Source organism: Camelina sativa, chromosome 11, assembly GCF_000633955.1.
Source record: "Camelina sativa cultivar DH55 chromosome 11, Cs, whole genome shotgun sequence".
NCBI lineage: Eukaryota > Viridiplantae > Streptophyta > Magnoliopsida > Brassicales > Brassicaceae > Camelina > Camelina sativa.
This window is the reverse complement of record NC_025695.1, coordinates 916,987-934,858: the sequence shown is the minus strand read 5'-3', so window position 1 is coordinate 934,858 and position 17,872 is coordinate 916,987. Positions and strand designations below refer to the sequence as shown.

Below are 17,872 nucleotides of genomic sequence, written 5' to 3'. Positions count from 1 at the left end.
CCGCAACCGCAGCGTTTGAACGAGTCAGGCCCTAAGTAGACTGATGTCCAAGTAAAAGCAAGAAATTGAGAAGATATTTATAATGTCAATAACAAAATGTATTTTTTTTATCTTGGTTGTTCTGTATGTTACTTCATCATAAAGAAGAATAAAAAAAAAAACACGTAAACTTAGAAAATAAATAGATTCAAAGCTGGAACATTATAACACGTCATGAAGTTGAAACATACCATTCCGGGACAAAAATGAGGCGAGGTGATGGGCTTGAGAAATGAGTGGCCCAGAAAACAACACGATTAGACACAAAAGTCCCTTTTCTCTCACCACATGTCCACCGACACAAGTCATAAACACAGCACCCAGGTTCCGTCGGTAACTCTATGAATTTACCAGAGTACCCCTTTTCACGAAAGTCGTCGACTCTACGATTCCGTGGAGACCCACCTTATTTAATGTTGACTTCTGATGCTTTACAAGAAACATTTAATTTTTTTCCGGTTATCCATACACAAACATTTAATTCTTCTCGCCGTCCGGAACATATTTACAGATTGTGTTTGTAACTTTATATAATCAGTTTGTTATATTTAGTGGAGTATTACACAAATCTTTAAGGTTAAGTTGTGTCATTCTAAAGTTCAGTCAGTATTAGGGTTAAATTTCAGGTTATCAATGACACTATTTTCAAAACAGAGGTGTAATAAGGATAAGAAAAACAAGTTTAATGAAATTTTATTCCATATTTATTAATTTATTATAAATACAATTGAAGTTTTTTATATATATATAAAAAAAAGTTTCCAACCATCCACCAGTAATTGTCTTTCTATTGCATTTTCTCAGCTAAAATTTGCCGGAATTTAAAATATAAAGATACAAAAAAAAAAGCGAGAAAAATAAAAATTAAATTAAAATATAAGAAAATTTCAGTTTTTCTTCCCTTCGTCACCGCCTTCTTCCAAGTACTCTTTCTTCCTCCTCTCGGCACTAGATAACAGACAAATCAGAAGAAAACACGTGGCATAAACACCGTGGATCTTCCAGTTAGTCTTCGGAGGCTGACGAAGCACCACCCTATGAAACACCGCCACGTAATAATGCAAACCAACAGCAAAGCCCACGAATGTCTGAGCCAAGCCCAACACTTTGAGGCCCAAACCACAGTCCGTGGAGAAGACGAGAACGAGGTACATGAGAAGAAGCAGGAGGTAGAAGACGTAGCCTAGGGTTTGCAGGATCTGCAAGCAAACGTAGGTGGAGCTCGACGTTGCGTAGAGGAACTTGAGCGGTTCGATTCCAGTGACGAGCGATGAGATGCATAGGATTGAGAAGTAGATCGATAGGTAGATTTGGATGAAGATTAGGATCTTCTGGAGTGAGAAGTAGGCTTTGAATCTGTTGAAAATGAGGGAGACTAGGAGTAGTGGGACGAGGATGAAGATGAATGAGACTACGGAAGCTATGGTTGGTGCGTATTTGTTGCCGAAGTAGGGTTTGAAGTTTCTGGTGATCTCTTTGTTGGCTTTGTTGATGTAGTTCTTGGATGTGGTTGAGAAACGTTCTAGGTCTGGGATTAAGGATCTTTGGAATTTAGTTGGTAGATCTCTGAATTCGCTGACGAAATCTTCGTCTTCTTCGTCGTCGAGCCAGAATGGTTTGATTTCTTTCTCGATTGGTTTCGATTTGGTCACTGGTTTATTTGAGGATGGTGATTTCTTCTCTGAAGGAGGTGAAGAAGAAAGCTTGGAATTTGGGGGTTTTGTGGTGGTTTTGTTTTTGGATGAGGTTGATTTGGATAGATCTGCTGATTTCTTGATCGAAGAAGTGACTGGTTTTGTGGAATTTGTGGGTTTTGTTCCGGAATTGAGCTTCTTGAGCTCGGAGCCGGTCTTGGTTGTGTTAGAAGAAGATTTGGTGGTTTGAGACGTACCCATGGAGGAGGTCTTGGCGAGTTTAGTTTGGTTCTTGGTGGAGGAAGTAGAAGAGATGGGTTTAATTAGCTTAGTGGAAGAAGAAGATGAGATGGGTTTAATTAGCTTGGTTTGATTCTTCTTAGTGCCAGATGTTGATGATGATGATGATGAAACAGAACCATTAAGCTTCTTCTTCTTAGGAGGAGGAGGAAGATTGGTTTCATCATCTTCACCACTTGAATCCAGATCTTTCACCAACAATCTCCTCACTCGAAAATGAGGATCCAATGGTTTTGTTTGTTGTATCTCATCGTGAACAGAGGTTTCGGATGAGGCAAAGAAAGAAGAAGAAGAGAAGAGGAAAAGAAAGAAATAGAGAAACAAGAGTACCTTTCTAAAACACAAGTACTTGAGTAAAGACATTTTTACTTTGCTCTGGAAACCTAGGAAACCCCCTCACTGTTTCAGACAGATCTTGCGAAGAGAGATCGCAAGCTTGTCAATATATAGGAAAATAAAAAGAGAGGAGAGAGGAAAGAGATTGAGAGAGAGAGAGAGGCATTAGTGACAGTGTGCATATGTGTTTATATACGAGTGTTTGGGTGTGTGTGAATAAGAGAGAAGACGGAGACCAGAGAATTCACTAATTCAGTGCCCTTTGATAATATCAATGTACATTACTGTTTAACCTCACCGTCATGTTGCAGATTCTCTCTGCTACTTGTCTAGTTCCTAAATGATTCTTTCATTATTTTAATTTTTTGTATATATGTGTTTGTTCATATTTGGTAATAAGTAAAAAAAATTAATTAATTTTTATTGTACATGAGTAAAAACAAGAGCAATCATTTGCGAGATCTCATATTAGAATAGTCGCTTTCTTGTAAATAAATTTACAAGGGACATTTTTTGGTATATATGTATAACCAAAATATTCATACACTTTTTATATAAACACAAAAGGAAATTAATCATAACTACTCCCACAACTCCTATCTGATTTGGTTTAATGGGTGATGATTCCACTGTCAAGAGACTATTTTTCCACTAACGAAAAAATAAATTTAGCTATCATATAAATTATATACGTATCCAGTCCAAATTGATTACGATTGGAGTGGGACTTTATCAGTTTTTTATCAAACAAAATTTTTAGTTATGAATTAGTTATTTGTAAACCTACTTATAATAATTTAAACTACTTATAAATTTATAAATACAAATCTGAACCCCCAATGAAAAAAATAAATAACTAAATAAATAGAAACATGAAAAGGAAATAAAGAAAAATAAGGATGAGAAATTAATGCAAAAGTGAGAAAGTTGAGAGAGATCAATCACAGTCACATGGAGGAAAAAAAAACGACACTTTTTAATCTTTTCTTTTTCAAACGCGCTTGCATTTTATTTTTCTTGCTCATGTGCTTAGCCAAAATAAATAAATTATATCCTAGTGTAGTTTAATAATTAAAATTTTATTATTAACCAACTAGTTGCAAATTAGTTAATAATTTGACTAAATGTTTGTAAACTATAGTCTAGACTCCTTCGTTGTTTAATATAATACGTATAATTTATGTGTTTAACGATTAACAATAACTTGGGTGTGAAGATTCACATGACACATATTTATTATAAGGTTGATTTTAAAAAACTTGAAATTTGAGGAATGTGTCAAAGAATGATATCTTTTGATTTATCCTCGAAGTAATGGAGTTATATATATAGCAAATTCAACATCTACCTGAGGGGTCTTGAGTCAAGACATATAGAATTATACGAGTACTAACTATTAACATAAATACAATCAAAATGGCATTATACTAAAACCCCAAATTTCATGATATGAAAACACGCTTTCGAGAAAACAGTTAAATATATGTAGTGAATCGCTGTTTAATTTGTTTGTGTACTTAAAAAACACTAACTCGCCCATTTTGTTCTCAAGTCATCGATCAACGACTTTTTGACTCCACCACTTTTTTGACTTATGAGTTTAGTAAAATAGTGAAAGTCATGACACAAAAAGTGCTCCATATAATAAAGCTAGTGGGATAGAAACTGACAAAAATTTATCAGGAATTGATATAGATTTCAAAGTCGAATCAATAATTACGTGAGATACAGTAATTAATCAATGAGTAAACTAGTTTTTATTGAAAAAGCTAAAACAGTTGTATTAGGAAATGTATTTTGAGTATTTGACCAAGGTCTTTGATCTATAAAATACAGTGTGTAAACCAAATCCCCAATATGTGAATGTGGACTTTGGACTTGAGAGGGTTTGATAATATTTGACTTTCTCTTGGCATATTCTATTTAATGCGACCTATAATTTACGTACCGGCGAATATATATTTTATTTTTGTACCACTTTTATATAATTTAAAAATTATATCCATGACATTTTAAATAACTGGTACTCTGCATGACATTAATTTATTTGTCCGCTAAATCGCTGGATCCTATGTAAATAACTGGCAAATATATCTATTCTCGTTTCTACTTTCTAAAAATTAATTTTTTTTTTTTTTTTAATTTTCAATTTACTAAAATTAAAATTAATTTTTTTTTTTTTTCAATTTTCAATTTTCAATTTAATAAATACAGTGTATTGTAAAATGACTGTTGTTGAAAGGCTAAAAGATACTATAGTTTTATTTATAATAAAAAATCATTTGCTCAAGTAAATGAGAATGAGTGAGTGACCATGTGCGAACTGCTAAGCATGTGCCTAAAATTGGAATGGGCTTACATTGGGCCCATTAGTATCTTTTTTTGAGCAACAAATTGGGTTCATTAGTAAAATCACATTAATAACCCCTTTCAAACTGTCCCCAGTCTAATAATGATCACAAGAAGTTTTTTAATAACGTAGGTAGTACCATTGCTAAAATTGCGACACATAAATTACCCTTACATCAAAATATCCACATTGTTTTTCAAAAAATAAATAAAATATTTTTTTCTTCAATGATTAAACAATGAATGTGTTCTATATGAATATGATTAAATATATACAATCAGCGTTCAGCCTGACCACATCCCATTATAGAAGAAGGTAAAGTAGAAGAAACTCTATCAATCCCAGACTCGAACACAATTCCCATTCCCATGAAAAAATGCGACTCAATGTGGCAGTGAAACGACCAAACGCCAGGATTATCCGCTCTGAAACGCAACGCCGTCCATCCAAACGGTTGAACCGCAACCGTGTTTTTCATTATCGGGTCGACCCGGTTATACTGTTTCGGATCCTCCGACTCATTGAACTTCCCTTCTCCGTATCCAAGAACCCAAAAATCGTGACCGTGTAAATGCCACGGGTGCGTTTCGCTATTTTTCGCGTTCATTGTATTCGCGTTTTGTAAAATCACGTCCACGGTTGAATTGAATCTTAACCGGTAGATCCCGTCGCTCGTCGTCGCGTTAGCGTTTTGAGGTGTTGCGAATATGTCGTAGTTCCGAGAATCGTAATTATCCGGCGGCGTGAAACGCCAGTCAAACGCGTCGGTGAGATTCTGCTTTAACGCGATTAGGTACGGCGTCTTAGGGTGGTGGTACGAAACGTTGTTGACCGACCAACGTCTGTATCCGTTGACTTCGTTTTGTGTGTTGAGAAGAACGATGACTCTGTCAGAGTTCTCAGGCGGCGTGTGAACGAATCCTCGACGCGCCTTGATCGCTAGGCTTTGTGCAAGGCGGGAGCGCGTGTCGTTCCATTCTGGTCGGAGATTGGAGGATTCCGGCGTGGGAGGACGCCGTCGTGGGTGATTAGGGTAGTAGTTGAGTACCGCGGTTCCCTGCGAAGTGTTCGCTGGACGGCTGACTATGCTTGAGGTGATCCAATAGTTTCGTCTAGGGTTTTGATCTGCCTTGAGAAGTACGGAATAGGTTTCGCCGGAGTATATAAAAAGATTCTTCACCGTGAATGGTTCTACGTAGTGTCCATCAGTTTCAACCACCGTCAAGTTATGTCCCTGTTGATTCAAATTCAGTCAATCTTCCGTAAAAGAAAGTAGGAGAAACAAAAAAAAAATGGTTGCTTGTGTCTAAAGCAAGTACCTCAATTTGGAAACTTAGGGCTGAAAGAGACGTCAAGCTACCGAGTCGAAGACGGTAAGTCTTCCCGGGGATTACCGTGAGGACAAAACGCGAACAATCGCTGTTTGAAGCGTTACAGACTCTAGGAGTGGTTAGGTCGTTTGAGCAGTTGAATCTCCCTCTTCCTTGTATTAGAAGCGACTGATAAATTATCCAAAGCAGAAACATCAAATAAAATAATTAAAGATTGGTCAACCATTCAATAAAAAATAATCAAGAATCTGACTCTGAGTTATCAAAAAAAGAACATACCTCTGGCTCACCGACCCACTTGAAGGGTTTTGTGGCTAAACCAGTGGTACTCTCCAACATGCTTTTGTGATACCAATCTGTTAACAAAACGTTCCGGTCATAATCGTATGTAAACGGTTCGGGCTCTGTGACCGGAGGAGAAACTTGAATCATTCCTATTAATCCAGATTCTCTCTGCATCCCATAGTGTGAATGATACATGTATGTACCAGGCTACAAACAGAACACAAAGATTAACATACACATACAATGATACAAATAGAAAGATTTGAAACTTTAATGTGAGTTAATATTTTTTTACCCTATCAACGACGAATTGGTAAGTGAAGACTTCTCCAGGAAGAATTGGACACTGAGTAACACCTTCTACTCCGTCGAACCATGGTGTCCCAATCTGTCGGATTCCATGCCAATGGACAGCGACGTTTTCAGTCATGAGACTGTTCTTGAGCTCAACAACAATGGTGTCACCTTGTTGAGCTTTAATGGTGGGACCTGGAAACTTACCATTGATTGTGATTACTAGCTTTTGGACACAATCCGGTGACCTGAACTCGTACTTCACTTCCCAGTTGAATCGCCGGATCTTTCCCTGACCGAGTACGGAAGAAGAAAACAGAGCAATGAAACAGAAGACCATAAGATTGAAGGCATGAACTGTGTCTAATGATCTCTTCGGTCTCATCATTTTTTAAAACCGTGTTCCCAAGAATCAGAGAAGATAAATAAATAAACTGTTATATTAGTGGAACTTTTTTCAGGAATGATTTTTAAAAGATGGAACAAAGAGTACATATCATATATATATAGGTCACTGTATGTCATGTGTTTTACAGATAAATGATTTGCCTTTTGGAGGAAAATTGGAAAGAAAACGCGTTTTACTTTTATTTGATGCTAATTTCAAAGAATAATACATCCGACTGTTTATTAGCAAAGTAACTTGTATAATTATGATTCTTCAGTCGGAACCTTCATGTGAAATATCCTTTTTTCTCTTTATGTACGATATTTAGAAGTTCGAACCTTTGATTGTTTGAACTTTAAAAGACTAAACTATTGATATAAAAAGATACGTAAACATTGCTGGACGAAATCACGCTTTATACTAGTCGGTCACTCATTTGTTATAAAAAACATGTTCATATCTTATCCAAGAAAATTATGGGTTTAGGTCTGACGTTCTTGAGTTAATCAAAAAGACTTACTAATTGCACTACTACATTCCACATGGTCTTTCACCTTTGGTCAAAGTCTTATAGCTTAGGGTCAATTGTTAGAATCAAGGAAAAATATCTTGGACCAAGTCAGAGCTTAAATCAATGTCGTAACAACTTGATTATATCCGAAGAAAAGTCCACATTGACAAATAAATCCGAGACAAATTTGTTGTATACATGGCGGATCATCAGTACAGTAGGACGAGACAATATTTTTCAAAGTTTGAAAATGTAACTAGTGACAGATGCATTTGTTTAGCAAAATCATAGCAATTCAGTAGCAGAAATGTTGAAAGCATTATAAAATCCATATAACAACTTTTGTTTTCTAACTGAAAATGTCAAATTGCTTAACCTAATATTGACACCTATCGATTGTTTAGCACCTTGTGTGAATAATCAAACCAATAAAGGGAGAATTTCAAAAATACATTTTTTCCTATTTTTTTGGGGAGATATATATTTTAAAAAAAGAAATATAAAATAAAATTAATTATTACAAACTACCTCTATTTAAACACATTTAGGATATAACCATCTTCACAAGTTTCTCACTATAAAACCACATAAAATGTACAAAACTCATTTACACAGCGATCCACCAACTCATGGCTACAAACGCGAATGCTGACATCAGTTACCGTCCACTCAACGGCCACGCAGATAGTGGCGAGAAACAAGAACAAGTTTTTTTTTACTATGCACAATAAACAACTACCATCTCTTCCCTTAGATACCACCAAAGAACCCATCAATGCACCAAACTCCAATAAATTTAACGAAGATGCAAGCTTATTTTCTCTAATGAGTTTAGTTAAAAACAAAAATTAATGTGGTTTAAATATATATATATATATATATATATCAATTTATTCTTTGCTTACATTTTTCTATCTATTTCATATATATATATATATATATATATATTACAACTAACGTTATATAAAACAAATTTTTTCTATTTTACATTAATATATATATATATATATATCGTTAGAATAATAATATTACATCTAACGTTAGTCAGTGATTGTGATTAAGGATCTATCTTACATTTTTCTATAGGTTTTCTTTTTTTTTGTCTGGAGATTACACCAATCTGAACAAGAAGGTGAATTATTAATTCTTTGCTTTATAAAAAAGATATGAATAAAGGTACAACTAAACTAAGAAAAGAAGAAAAATGTTTAAAACCTTTGTAGGGGTGAAGTAAATAAAGTATAATAAAAAATTATTTGACATATAAAAGTAAAATACATATTTATAATTCATATAATCGCGACATGTGTCAAGTATATCGATAATATTTTGACATGTGTGAAAAGAAAATTTATTTAATAATTATAGAAAAAATAAAATATATATATATATATATATATATATATAAAAGGATTACAACTAATATTTTTGAAAATATATAAAACCAAAAGTAATATATTATATCACTAATTATAATAGGAAAGTTATCTATTAAATTATTAATTTTAATAGGAAAATATGTGTAGTTAATAAGGAAAATATTTGCAAATTAATTGCAATTATTATTTATTACTATATGATTGTTTAATGCTTTAAAATTAGTGATTAACAAAATATAAAAAAATTAAGATAATCAAAATAAAAAATTAATGTAATTTTCTTAAGTTTTTTAATCGGTGAATGATTTGATAGCGTATTCAATATTATGTTATTATATAAATCTTGGTTTTCAAAGTTAGTAACTCATGTGATCGCGACAAATGTTAATTTTAATAATTAGAGATTTTGTTCTTTGTTATACAAAAACTTTGTTTAACAAATTTTAAAATTATAAGAAATTAAAAATGTAAACATTTTAATAAATTATAAAAAGATAGTTCATATATGTATATAAAAAAAACTAATTTTACTCTAATGTAAAATTCTGAAATCCTGATTTCTTGTTTATACAATATTAATCAGATCATATTTTGCTTTAATACACTAAAACCGTTTTCATTAAGGCAATCATACACTAAAAGATTCTGGAATCATATAATTTGTATGCAAACATATATTATCATAAAATCAATATCGAAATTAAAAAAAAAAAATCTAAATTTTGTAACAAATTTTAATCAGATACCAAAAATAACTTATTAGCTTTAATGTTGTAAAGACCAAACCAAATTGCTTAATTTTTTCGAAAGCTCTCCAATGGGGACGTTCATGATTGTCTTCTCCAATATACTGTTGGCTCGAATTTACCCCAGAGTCGCCTACGTTGTGGAGCGATCTGGTGTGGCGTTGGTCTTCGGAAGTTTGTTCTACGCCAGTGCACCCTTGATCGGAAGTGTCACATTGGGCGTTCTTTCAATTTGCACTTACTTTGGGTGCTGGGCTTATTACTATTTTAATTAAGTCCCAAGCTTCACAGCCGTAAAAAATGATACTTAATCATAAGTTTTACCTTACATATGATTATATATGGATGAAAATTAATTACTACTAGTAAAAATAATCCATTATGTTAATACTTGACGCCTTTATTACAAGGGTATACTATTGTAATAAAACATCACTCGTATAATTAATGACACTTATCTATAAACCTGATATTTATTCATCTTTCTTTATTTATTTATTTTTGTTTTTGCAATGAATTTTCTTAATTTCTTTTACCCTAGTTTTGACAAACTACTAGTCGACGATTTCCATTGAAGATCTGGATCAGAGGTTAGAATTACTTGGGATGAGTATGTGGAATGCGGGTCGGAATATAAATTAATAAATATGAGCTCTATAGAATGTCACAACTCACAAATCTGCTAAATGATACATGTTGCATTTTTGAATTTCCACGTGGTTAATAATATATAAGTAGTATTGGAATTAATGCTGATGAATTCAAATATACGGGCGATCATGGATGTCGCACATACTATGATTTAATCTCTATAAATTCATATAAAATTTAATATCTTTTAGCACATACTGTAATCATATCAACATAACATACTATACTATATTACATAAAATCGAACTTTGAAAAATTTGTGACCAGTTTCGGTGTACCAAAAATAATCTTATTATTAGCTTTCTAATGTTGTAGAAAGACCAAACGCAAATAGACCAAACCAGGTTTGCTTAATTTTTTTTCGAAAGCTCTCTCTTCCACAATGTTCACGGAGTCATCATCTCCAGCGAAGGATCCGGATTCACCCGAATCCGAAACCCGACCCGACTTCAATCCCTCCTCCACTGATTCCACCGCCACTACCAATCCCAACACCGTTCAAACCGCCATAGACTCAGACTCCCTCGAACCTAGACCCGAAGCGACGACATTCGAATCAGCCTCATCAGATCTACCACCGGAACGATTCAATTCGCTCGACGAATTAACCCACGATCTCGGCTCTCTCCACGAGCTTTCAACCCGTGGCTCATGGCAAGCGATCCTCGAGAAGATATCTCAAGCGAGAGCTCTCTTCCTCCTCACAAAGCCTCACGAGCATCTCACTTATCTCACTTACCAAGTTATGGCTCTCGTCAAGCTCCGTCGCTCCGATGAAGCAGCGCATGAGCTTAACTCGTTGCACGATTTCGACGGGACGCATTACAGGTACGAATCGTTCCCTGAGATCTACCCTAATCGGAAAGGATCCATGGTTCCTTTCTCTTTACGGTGGCTCTACGCTTTGATCCCTACTAAGCTTGGTAATCGTCAGGAAGGGTTAGATCGGTTATACGTTTTGCTTGACTTTGTTAGAGATCGAATCAGAGACAAAGAATCTCAGAATTTAGATGATTCTGTGGAGTTGTGGAAGAAGAGAGAGACCTTTGTGATGAGTTGCTTGTTAGGGTTTCATTTAGGTCACAAGGAGTTTGGGGTATCTTTGGATTTGATCAAGGGATTGATAAGTCGTGATCCGTTAGACCCTGTTTTGATTTCGAAACTAGGCTCTGTTCAACTGCAGTTTGGTGATATAGAAGGAGCTAAAGCCACGTTTGATCGTGTTGAGAAGATGTTGAATGAAGGAAAGAGCAATGGTTTGTTGAATGAGTTACAGTTCAAGAATCTTGTTGGTAGGAATAAGGCTTTGGTTTATGTTGTGGCAAAGGACTATGTTTCTGCTGTGAGAGTGTATGACGAATGCATTGAAAGAGATAACTCGGATGCTATCGCCGTCAATAACAAGGCTCTTTGTTTGATGTACTTGAGAGATCTTTCGGATGCGATTAAGGTGATGGAGAGTGCTTTGGAGAGAGTACCGACTGCTGCTTTGAACGAGAGCTTGGTGGTTAACTTGTGTAGTATGTATGAGTTGGCTTATGTTAATCATACTGATGTCAAGCGGACATTGAACAATTGGATTGCACGTGTTGCTCCTGATGATTATGATTCATCTAGTACCAGAGTTTGAGGTATTGTATCTGGTCTTCCTTTGTCTAGGATTTTTAAGTGTCAAAGAACTGATTTGGTAATGTTATGATTAGTTTGATAAATGGAGAAGGTGTAAGAATCATGAAGATATCTGGTTAGGTAGTTAATAGAGATGATTTTTTCTCATGTGAATCACCTAAACTGCTATGTTCAAAGGATTGGTTTTATATATTTCCATTGGATAAACTAAAGATTCCTTGGAATTTTTTGATACCATATTCTTCTTTGTCGGTGAAACAATATATGGAGGTATCCAAATTGATCATCTATCATTCAAAATTGCAGGTTTTGAGCTAAGCAAAAAGGTAATTTAGCCAAAGAGTTTATGTCTTCAATGATGAAACAAATCGAGGATGTAGTTCTTGCTGGGTTTTTACCTCATCTGGAGACTCTGTTGTTGATGCAATTACCGGCTTCACATTCGTTGTAGTTTTGTGTTGTGAAAGCTAGCTAATGGTTTGTTGCCCCCAAAGACTTGGTAACCTTCCTGCATTGATTTTTGTCATATTCGTCTTCTTACAACAATTTCTGTAATACTTGCTGTTAATCACTAATGACGAATGTTTGTTCTTTCAACTCTCCCCATGCACAGAGGTTTTGGGTTATCGAGTATTTAAAGCAATCTATTTTGAGAATTTCTAGTTCAGAGATCATATCAGGACTGGATCAATACTTCGGATATGATTTATGGGGGTGGGGACATTGTATATGTATCTTCATCACAAATTAACAATATCAAAGGAATCAATTCTCTTACAATATGAATCTACCAACGAACTCTTTCATATAACAACCCATTTATTATTGGTTTGGATAAAGGAAAAAGTAAAGATTCTTACTTACCTTACAAAGCAAAATTTTCTCCACGAAGCTAAATAATCCCCATAGTAACCCTCCTCAAACATACGCTTAACTTGTATCACACGTAAACTCAAACTCCAAATCCACAATATATACACATACCCACTCATAGGATTAACAAATCGAACATAAACCAAAAGCTGCTATGGAGGTGCAAACATTTCCCAACGAAATCGTCTTCTTCGATCTAGAGACAACCGTACCGAACAAAGTGGGACAACATTTTCACATCCTAGAGTTCGGTGCGATCATCGTATGTCCAAGGAAACTCGAGGAGCTGGAGAGCTTCACAACGCTTATACAACCTAAAGACTTGTCTGTGGTTTCAATAAGGTCGTCTAGGTCAGATGGTATCACGAGGGCTAAGGTTACGAACGCACCAAGTTTTGAAGATGTGGCTGAGAAGCTCTATTGTTTGTTGAACGGTCGGATTTGGGCAGGTCATAACATCAGAAGATTCGATTGCGTTAGGATCAGAGAAGCTTACGCTGAGATCGGTAAAGCTGCGCCTGAACCCTCAGGAATCATTGATTCGTTGGGGTTATTAAGTGACAAGTTTGGCAAAAGAGCTGGTAACATGAAGGTACCATTATCCAAGATTCTTTGTATATCTTATGGCATGTTTAGAAATTGATTAGAAATCTAAGGTTCTATTATAAGACATATAGTAGAATATCAATTTTGTATAAAAAGTGAATTTACATCTCTTGACTAAATTCATTAAATTAGAATAACCTCTGATTAGACTAAATATTATAATACTTTTCCCTATCATCTGTTTGTCTACAACTTCAAATTTTGAAAATATTTTTTCTCATATATTAAAATAAATAATGCAAATTTCATAACACATAAGTATATAAAACATTAACAGAAAATGGAATTTAGATATGATACGTATAGTGAAGGTCTTTGTGAGATTTAAATCTGTACTTAACATTTTTTTTTGTTGTAGATGGCAAGTTTGGCTGCCTATTTTGGTCTTGGAGTCCAAAAGCACAGGTACTTAATCATATATTTTTGTGTGGTGTTATTAATATTACATTTTTCTTAAGATAAAATAACACACACATATGTCAATAATTACAGGAGTCTTAATGATGTTCGAATGAATCTAGAGGTCCTCAAGCACTGTGCAACAGTGCTTTTCTTGGTATGTCGTATCCTCATTTTTTCTTCTTCTTAAATTTCTTATTTTCATAAATATAAAGAAATAAATTAACTCAGTTATATATATGTGTGTATATATATCCCATAAATGTACAGGAATCTACACTTCCCAATCAGTTGGAAGGAAAATGGCAAAGTTCTTCAAAGATCATGACAAGAAGTCGAAGTAATTACCAAATAGCGCAAAGGGCAATGCCTTACTCGAAGGGTAGTAGTAGTCTCGTGAAGGTATAATAGTGTTTTTTCTCATTTAAAAAGTTAAAACTATATATCGAATTTAAATGTTCTTGTTTGAATCAATACAGATGACACAAAATGTGAAGAATCTGTTAAGCAAAGCTCAAGGCAATCAAACTCTCCAAAGCTTGATCAATCATTCTCATTCTTTGCTTAGATGATTATTGCGTCCCTCCTAAATCTTAAATTTTTAATGTATATATTGCAAAAATGTATACCTTCATTGACTATACTACCAAATATTCAATAGAAATTAATTATATTTGTAATTACTGACAACATATATTTAATTTTTACCTGAAATTTTAACGAGTACATAATATTGGTATTATTATTTAGTTATTACGATATGAACTGGATAAATATTTCCATGTTATTAGAAACAAAACAAAAAGTTATTCAGAGTTGCATTTAAATTATGTATTTTAATACAATTGTAATAACTAAATATAATATATGCCACATCATAATAATACAAATAAAAATAAAACTATAATAACTGTTAGATATGTTTACATTTTTGTCGTATTATCTACGATTTCTCTATATTTTAAGGTAATATGTTTTTTAAACATTTTATCATATGTAATCATTTGTTTAAAATTTAAATTTTGAATAGACTCTTTATCGTAATTTAAAAATAATATGTCAACGTGAAAATTTGCCCAACTTTAACTTTAGATAAGCTCATGATTAAAATTTAATTTTAATCCTTGCTCCGTTTAAATTGGAACCGTTTATCCGTTATCAACATGAATACAAAATAAATTATATCTATGTCGATAAGAACATAAAAATGCACATGATTGCAATTAAATTATTTGTTTTTGTTGTTTTAATTAAATATACTAAATACCAAAACAGAACGCAAATAGAATAACTAAAAATATATTCGTAGTAACAACTGAATATGTCTACTTTTTGTCTATGATTGATTTCATCGTAATAGGTTTAATTATCTTTGTCGTATTTAATCATATTTTAGGATTTAATTTTGGATAAGATCTTTATCATTACTTAAAATTGATTCAGCTTGAATATTTGTCCAATATGAAATTATTTTTATTTGTTTGTGAATATAGTTTTACATAAGCTCCGATCAAAACTTAAATTTCAATTCTTACTCCGCTTAAATTGGAAACAATTTATAAGTTGTTAGTAATGAAACAAAATGAAATATGTCTATGTTATTAGTTACAAAATAAATAGTATATAATTGTAACTAAATTTTATATTTGGTTCACACAGTTGTATTTCGAAAAGAAAAAAAAATAATAACCGGTAGATATGTCTGTTTTATATCGTCTCTACGGTTTTTTTTTGGTTAAAAATTACATTTCTTTGATTGAGAATTAATTATGGATAAGCTTCGTTTCATGAAATAGTTGGACATAATTAAGCGTACCAGAAATTTCCTAGACATCAACATCATGTATACCACAAATGATAAAAAGGGTGAAAATAAAAATTGAAAGTGAAATAAAGAGAAGTATGTGGCGTGGAGGAATATAACCAAAGAGTTCACAAAGGGGAACAAATTATTAATCTACAAACGTACGTATGGCCACAACCATGCCTATCAAACTTTTTCAAAGCCATTCCAAGATATATACGTCCAAGAACCTTTTTCTATATCTTTTTTTTCGTACTCCATAAATTGAAACTAGTTTTTGGATTCAGTTTTTGAGAATCTTCTTATGTCGACTAGAGCTTTTAATATCTTTATGTAGTTGTTTCAAAAAATCAGCATATGTAGAAAATACAAGAGCAAATCACATTAGTAGAGGCATGTCATGTATATTTAACAATGATTAATCATTTTTTTTTGTGAAAATCCGTAAATAGAAATTTAATGGTAGTTTACATCTCGTTTCGTATGATATCGCTCACACACTTACGTTGTTAGTCAATCCAAAACCTCAAATTTGGCTTTAATTTGTTCTAAGGACAACCCACGTTCGTTCCTCTGTTGCCTAGTTATATTTATCAGGGGTTATTATGCAAAGTTGTTTACTACTCCCTCCGTTTCAAAATATAAAATATTTTAGAAAAGTTTTATGTTTTATAATATATGATGTTTTCAAGTTTCCATGCAACTTTTAGATTAATTTAGTATTTTATATTATGCAATATTGTTTCTGATTGGTTGAACTTGTTAAAAGTAAAGACTTTTTAATATACGTGCTTTAGTTAATATATCCTATATTTTGAAACAGAGAGAGTAATATCTTATTTAAGTGAAACTGAAATGATTTGGTGACTTGAGGACATGAAACACACGTGAACAGTCAAACAAAACTAGTAGAAAAAGTGTGAAAGTAATTTTATAGTACTATATAATCAATGTTTTCAGACTAATTAACCTTGAAATCATCGGCATTTTGACTACATTAATAATCTTATGCATAGTGCCAAATTAATAATCATTATAAAACGTCTCTAGTTACATTCAAAATAAAATAGAAACGTCTCTAATTACAAAGGAGGGTGATGAAGTAAAATTAACGTGTCAAAACCCAGTCAACAAAAGATTCCATTGGAAGTTGGAACCCACTTTAACGGCGACAAAAAAGTCTTTTAACGGTCCTACTCTTTTTGTTGTTCCAAACGAACGTTAACTACGATGTTAACTATCTCACGCGCCAATCACTGCACGTAATTCCTACAATGACCTCGTGACAGCTAAAATAGTTGTTCGTGTTGTTCACTCTCTGGCCTCCATAACTGACGAAGCGCACTAACTGTAACGGACCTTAATGGTCCCATCGCTTGACGAAACTGAGAGAGTTAAACAGAAGTAACTAACGGTTGTTCGAATACTTTGAAAACCATCATCAGCAAAAACAACGCCACGTGTATGGACCAAATATCTGACGTGTCATTGTTTTCTCCTCCTCGACTCTCACGTGTGAGACCCCACCCCACACGTGTGGCTCACTATTATAAACCAGAAGCAAGCATCAGAAGCTCACATGCATTGGAGAAATAGGGACCATAACCACTGATATGACGACACGTGTCTCTATCTCCCTCACTGTCTCGTCTATATAAACTCCCACATCCTCCGCTGATTAGAGAAGCACTAAAACAAAGCAATATTACAAAATAAAGAAGCAATTTTTTTATTTCGAAAATGTTCATTGAGAGCTTTAAGGTTGAGAGCCCGAACGTGAAGTACACTGAAAATGAGATTCACTCTGTGTACGATTACGAGACGACCGAGGTTGTGCATGAGAACGTCAATGGCACTTTCCAATGGATTGTCAAGCCAAAGACTGTCAAATACGATTTCGTTACCGATACTCGTGTCCCCAAATTAGGGTAATTAATTACGTAACTCTCTTTCTTTCTTTTTTTCTTACCAAAGTTTCGATCTTTTTATATATTCCTTGATTTCTCCGTCGTTCAATTTTGATTTCTTTTTCGTTAAAGGGTTATGCTTGTGGGTTTGGGAGGAAACAATGGATCAACTCTCACCGCTGGTGTTATTGCCAACAAAGAGTGAGTCTTTTTTCTTTCTTTTTTTGGATAGAATCCTTGTAACGATTTATATATTTGATTTTGTTTTTTCTTGTCGGAAAATATAATTGGTTTTAAATAAACAGAGGAATCTCGTGGGCTACGAAGGACAAAGTGCAACAAGCGAATTACTTTGGCTCACTAACTCAAGCATCATCCATTCGTGTTGGATCCTTTAACGGTGAAGAGAT

The 17,872-nt window shown here is 33.7% G+C and overlaps 5 protein-coding genes across 5 annotated transcripts in view; 3 read left to right on the top strand and 2 right to left on the bottom strand.

Moving 5' to 3' along the window:
- LOC104720911 lies at positions 796-2,648 on the bottom strand. The gene has a single exon (XM_010438806.2). The coding sequence runs from the start codon at positions 2,334-2,336 to the stop codon at positions 927-929; it is 1,410 nt and encodes a 469-aa protein (XP_010437108.1). The 5' UTR covers positions 2,337-2,648; the 3' UTR covers positions 796-926.
- LOC104720910 (L-ascorbate oxidase) lies at positions 4,801-7,057 on the bottom strand. The gene is made up of 4 exons (XM_010438805.1): positions 6,571-7,057; positions 6,270-6,482; positions 5,979-6,158; positions 4,801-5,893 (listed from the first exon to the last, which is right to left on the bottom strand). Exons 1-4 carry the CDS (start codon positions 6,955-6,957, stop codon positions 4,937-4,939), a joined length of 1,737 nt encoding a protein of 578 aa, XP_010437107.1. The 5' UTR covers positions 6,958-7,057; the 3' UTR covers positions 4,801-4,936.
- LOC104720909 (trafficking protein particle complex subunit 12-like) lies at positions 10,527-12,564 on the top strand. The gene is made up of 2 exons (XM_010438804.2): positions 10,527-11,875; positions 12,180-12,564. Exon 1 carries the CDS (start codon positions 10,627-10,629, stop codon positions 11,872-11,874), a length of 1,248 nt encoding a protein of 415 aa, XP_010437106.1. The 5' UTR covers positions 10,527-10,626; the 3' UTR covers position 11,875; positions 12,180-12,564.
- Positions 12,776-14,457, top strand: LOC104720907 (protein NEN4-like). Its single transcript, XM_010438802.2, has 5 exons — positions 12,776-13,338; positions 13,711-13,757; positions 13,845-13,908; positions 14,022-14,153; positions 14,231-14,457. Exons 1-5 carry the CDS (start codon positions 12,901-12,903, stop codon positions 14,321-14,323), a joined length of 774 nt encoding a protein of 257 aa, XP_010437104.1. The 5' UTR covers positions 12,776-12,900; the 3' UTR covers positions 14,324-14,457.
- The window catches only part of LOC104720906 (inositol-3-phosphate synthase isozyme 1), a 3,087-nt gene continuing 2,437 nt past the window's right edge, over positions 17,223-17,872 (top strand). Inside the window, exons 1-2 of the mRNA XM_010438801.2 lie at positions 17,223-17,483; positions 17,595-17,663. Coding sequence (XP_010437103.1) covers positions 17,296-17,483; positions 17,595-17,663 — 257 coding nt within the window. The 5' untranslated portion in view covers positions 17,223-17,295. The remainder of the gene's footprint in view (positions 17,484-17,594; positions 17,664-17,872) is intronic.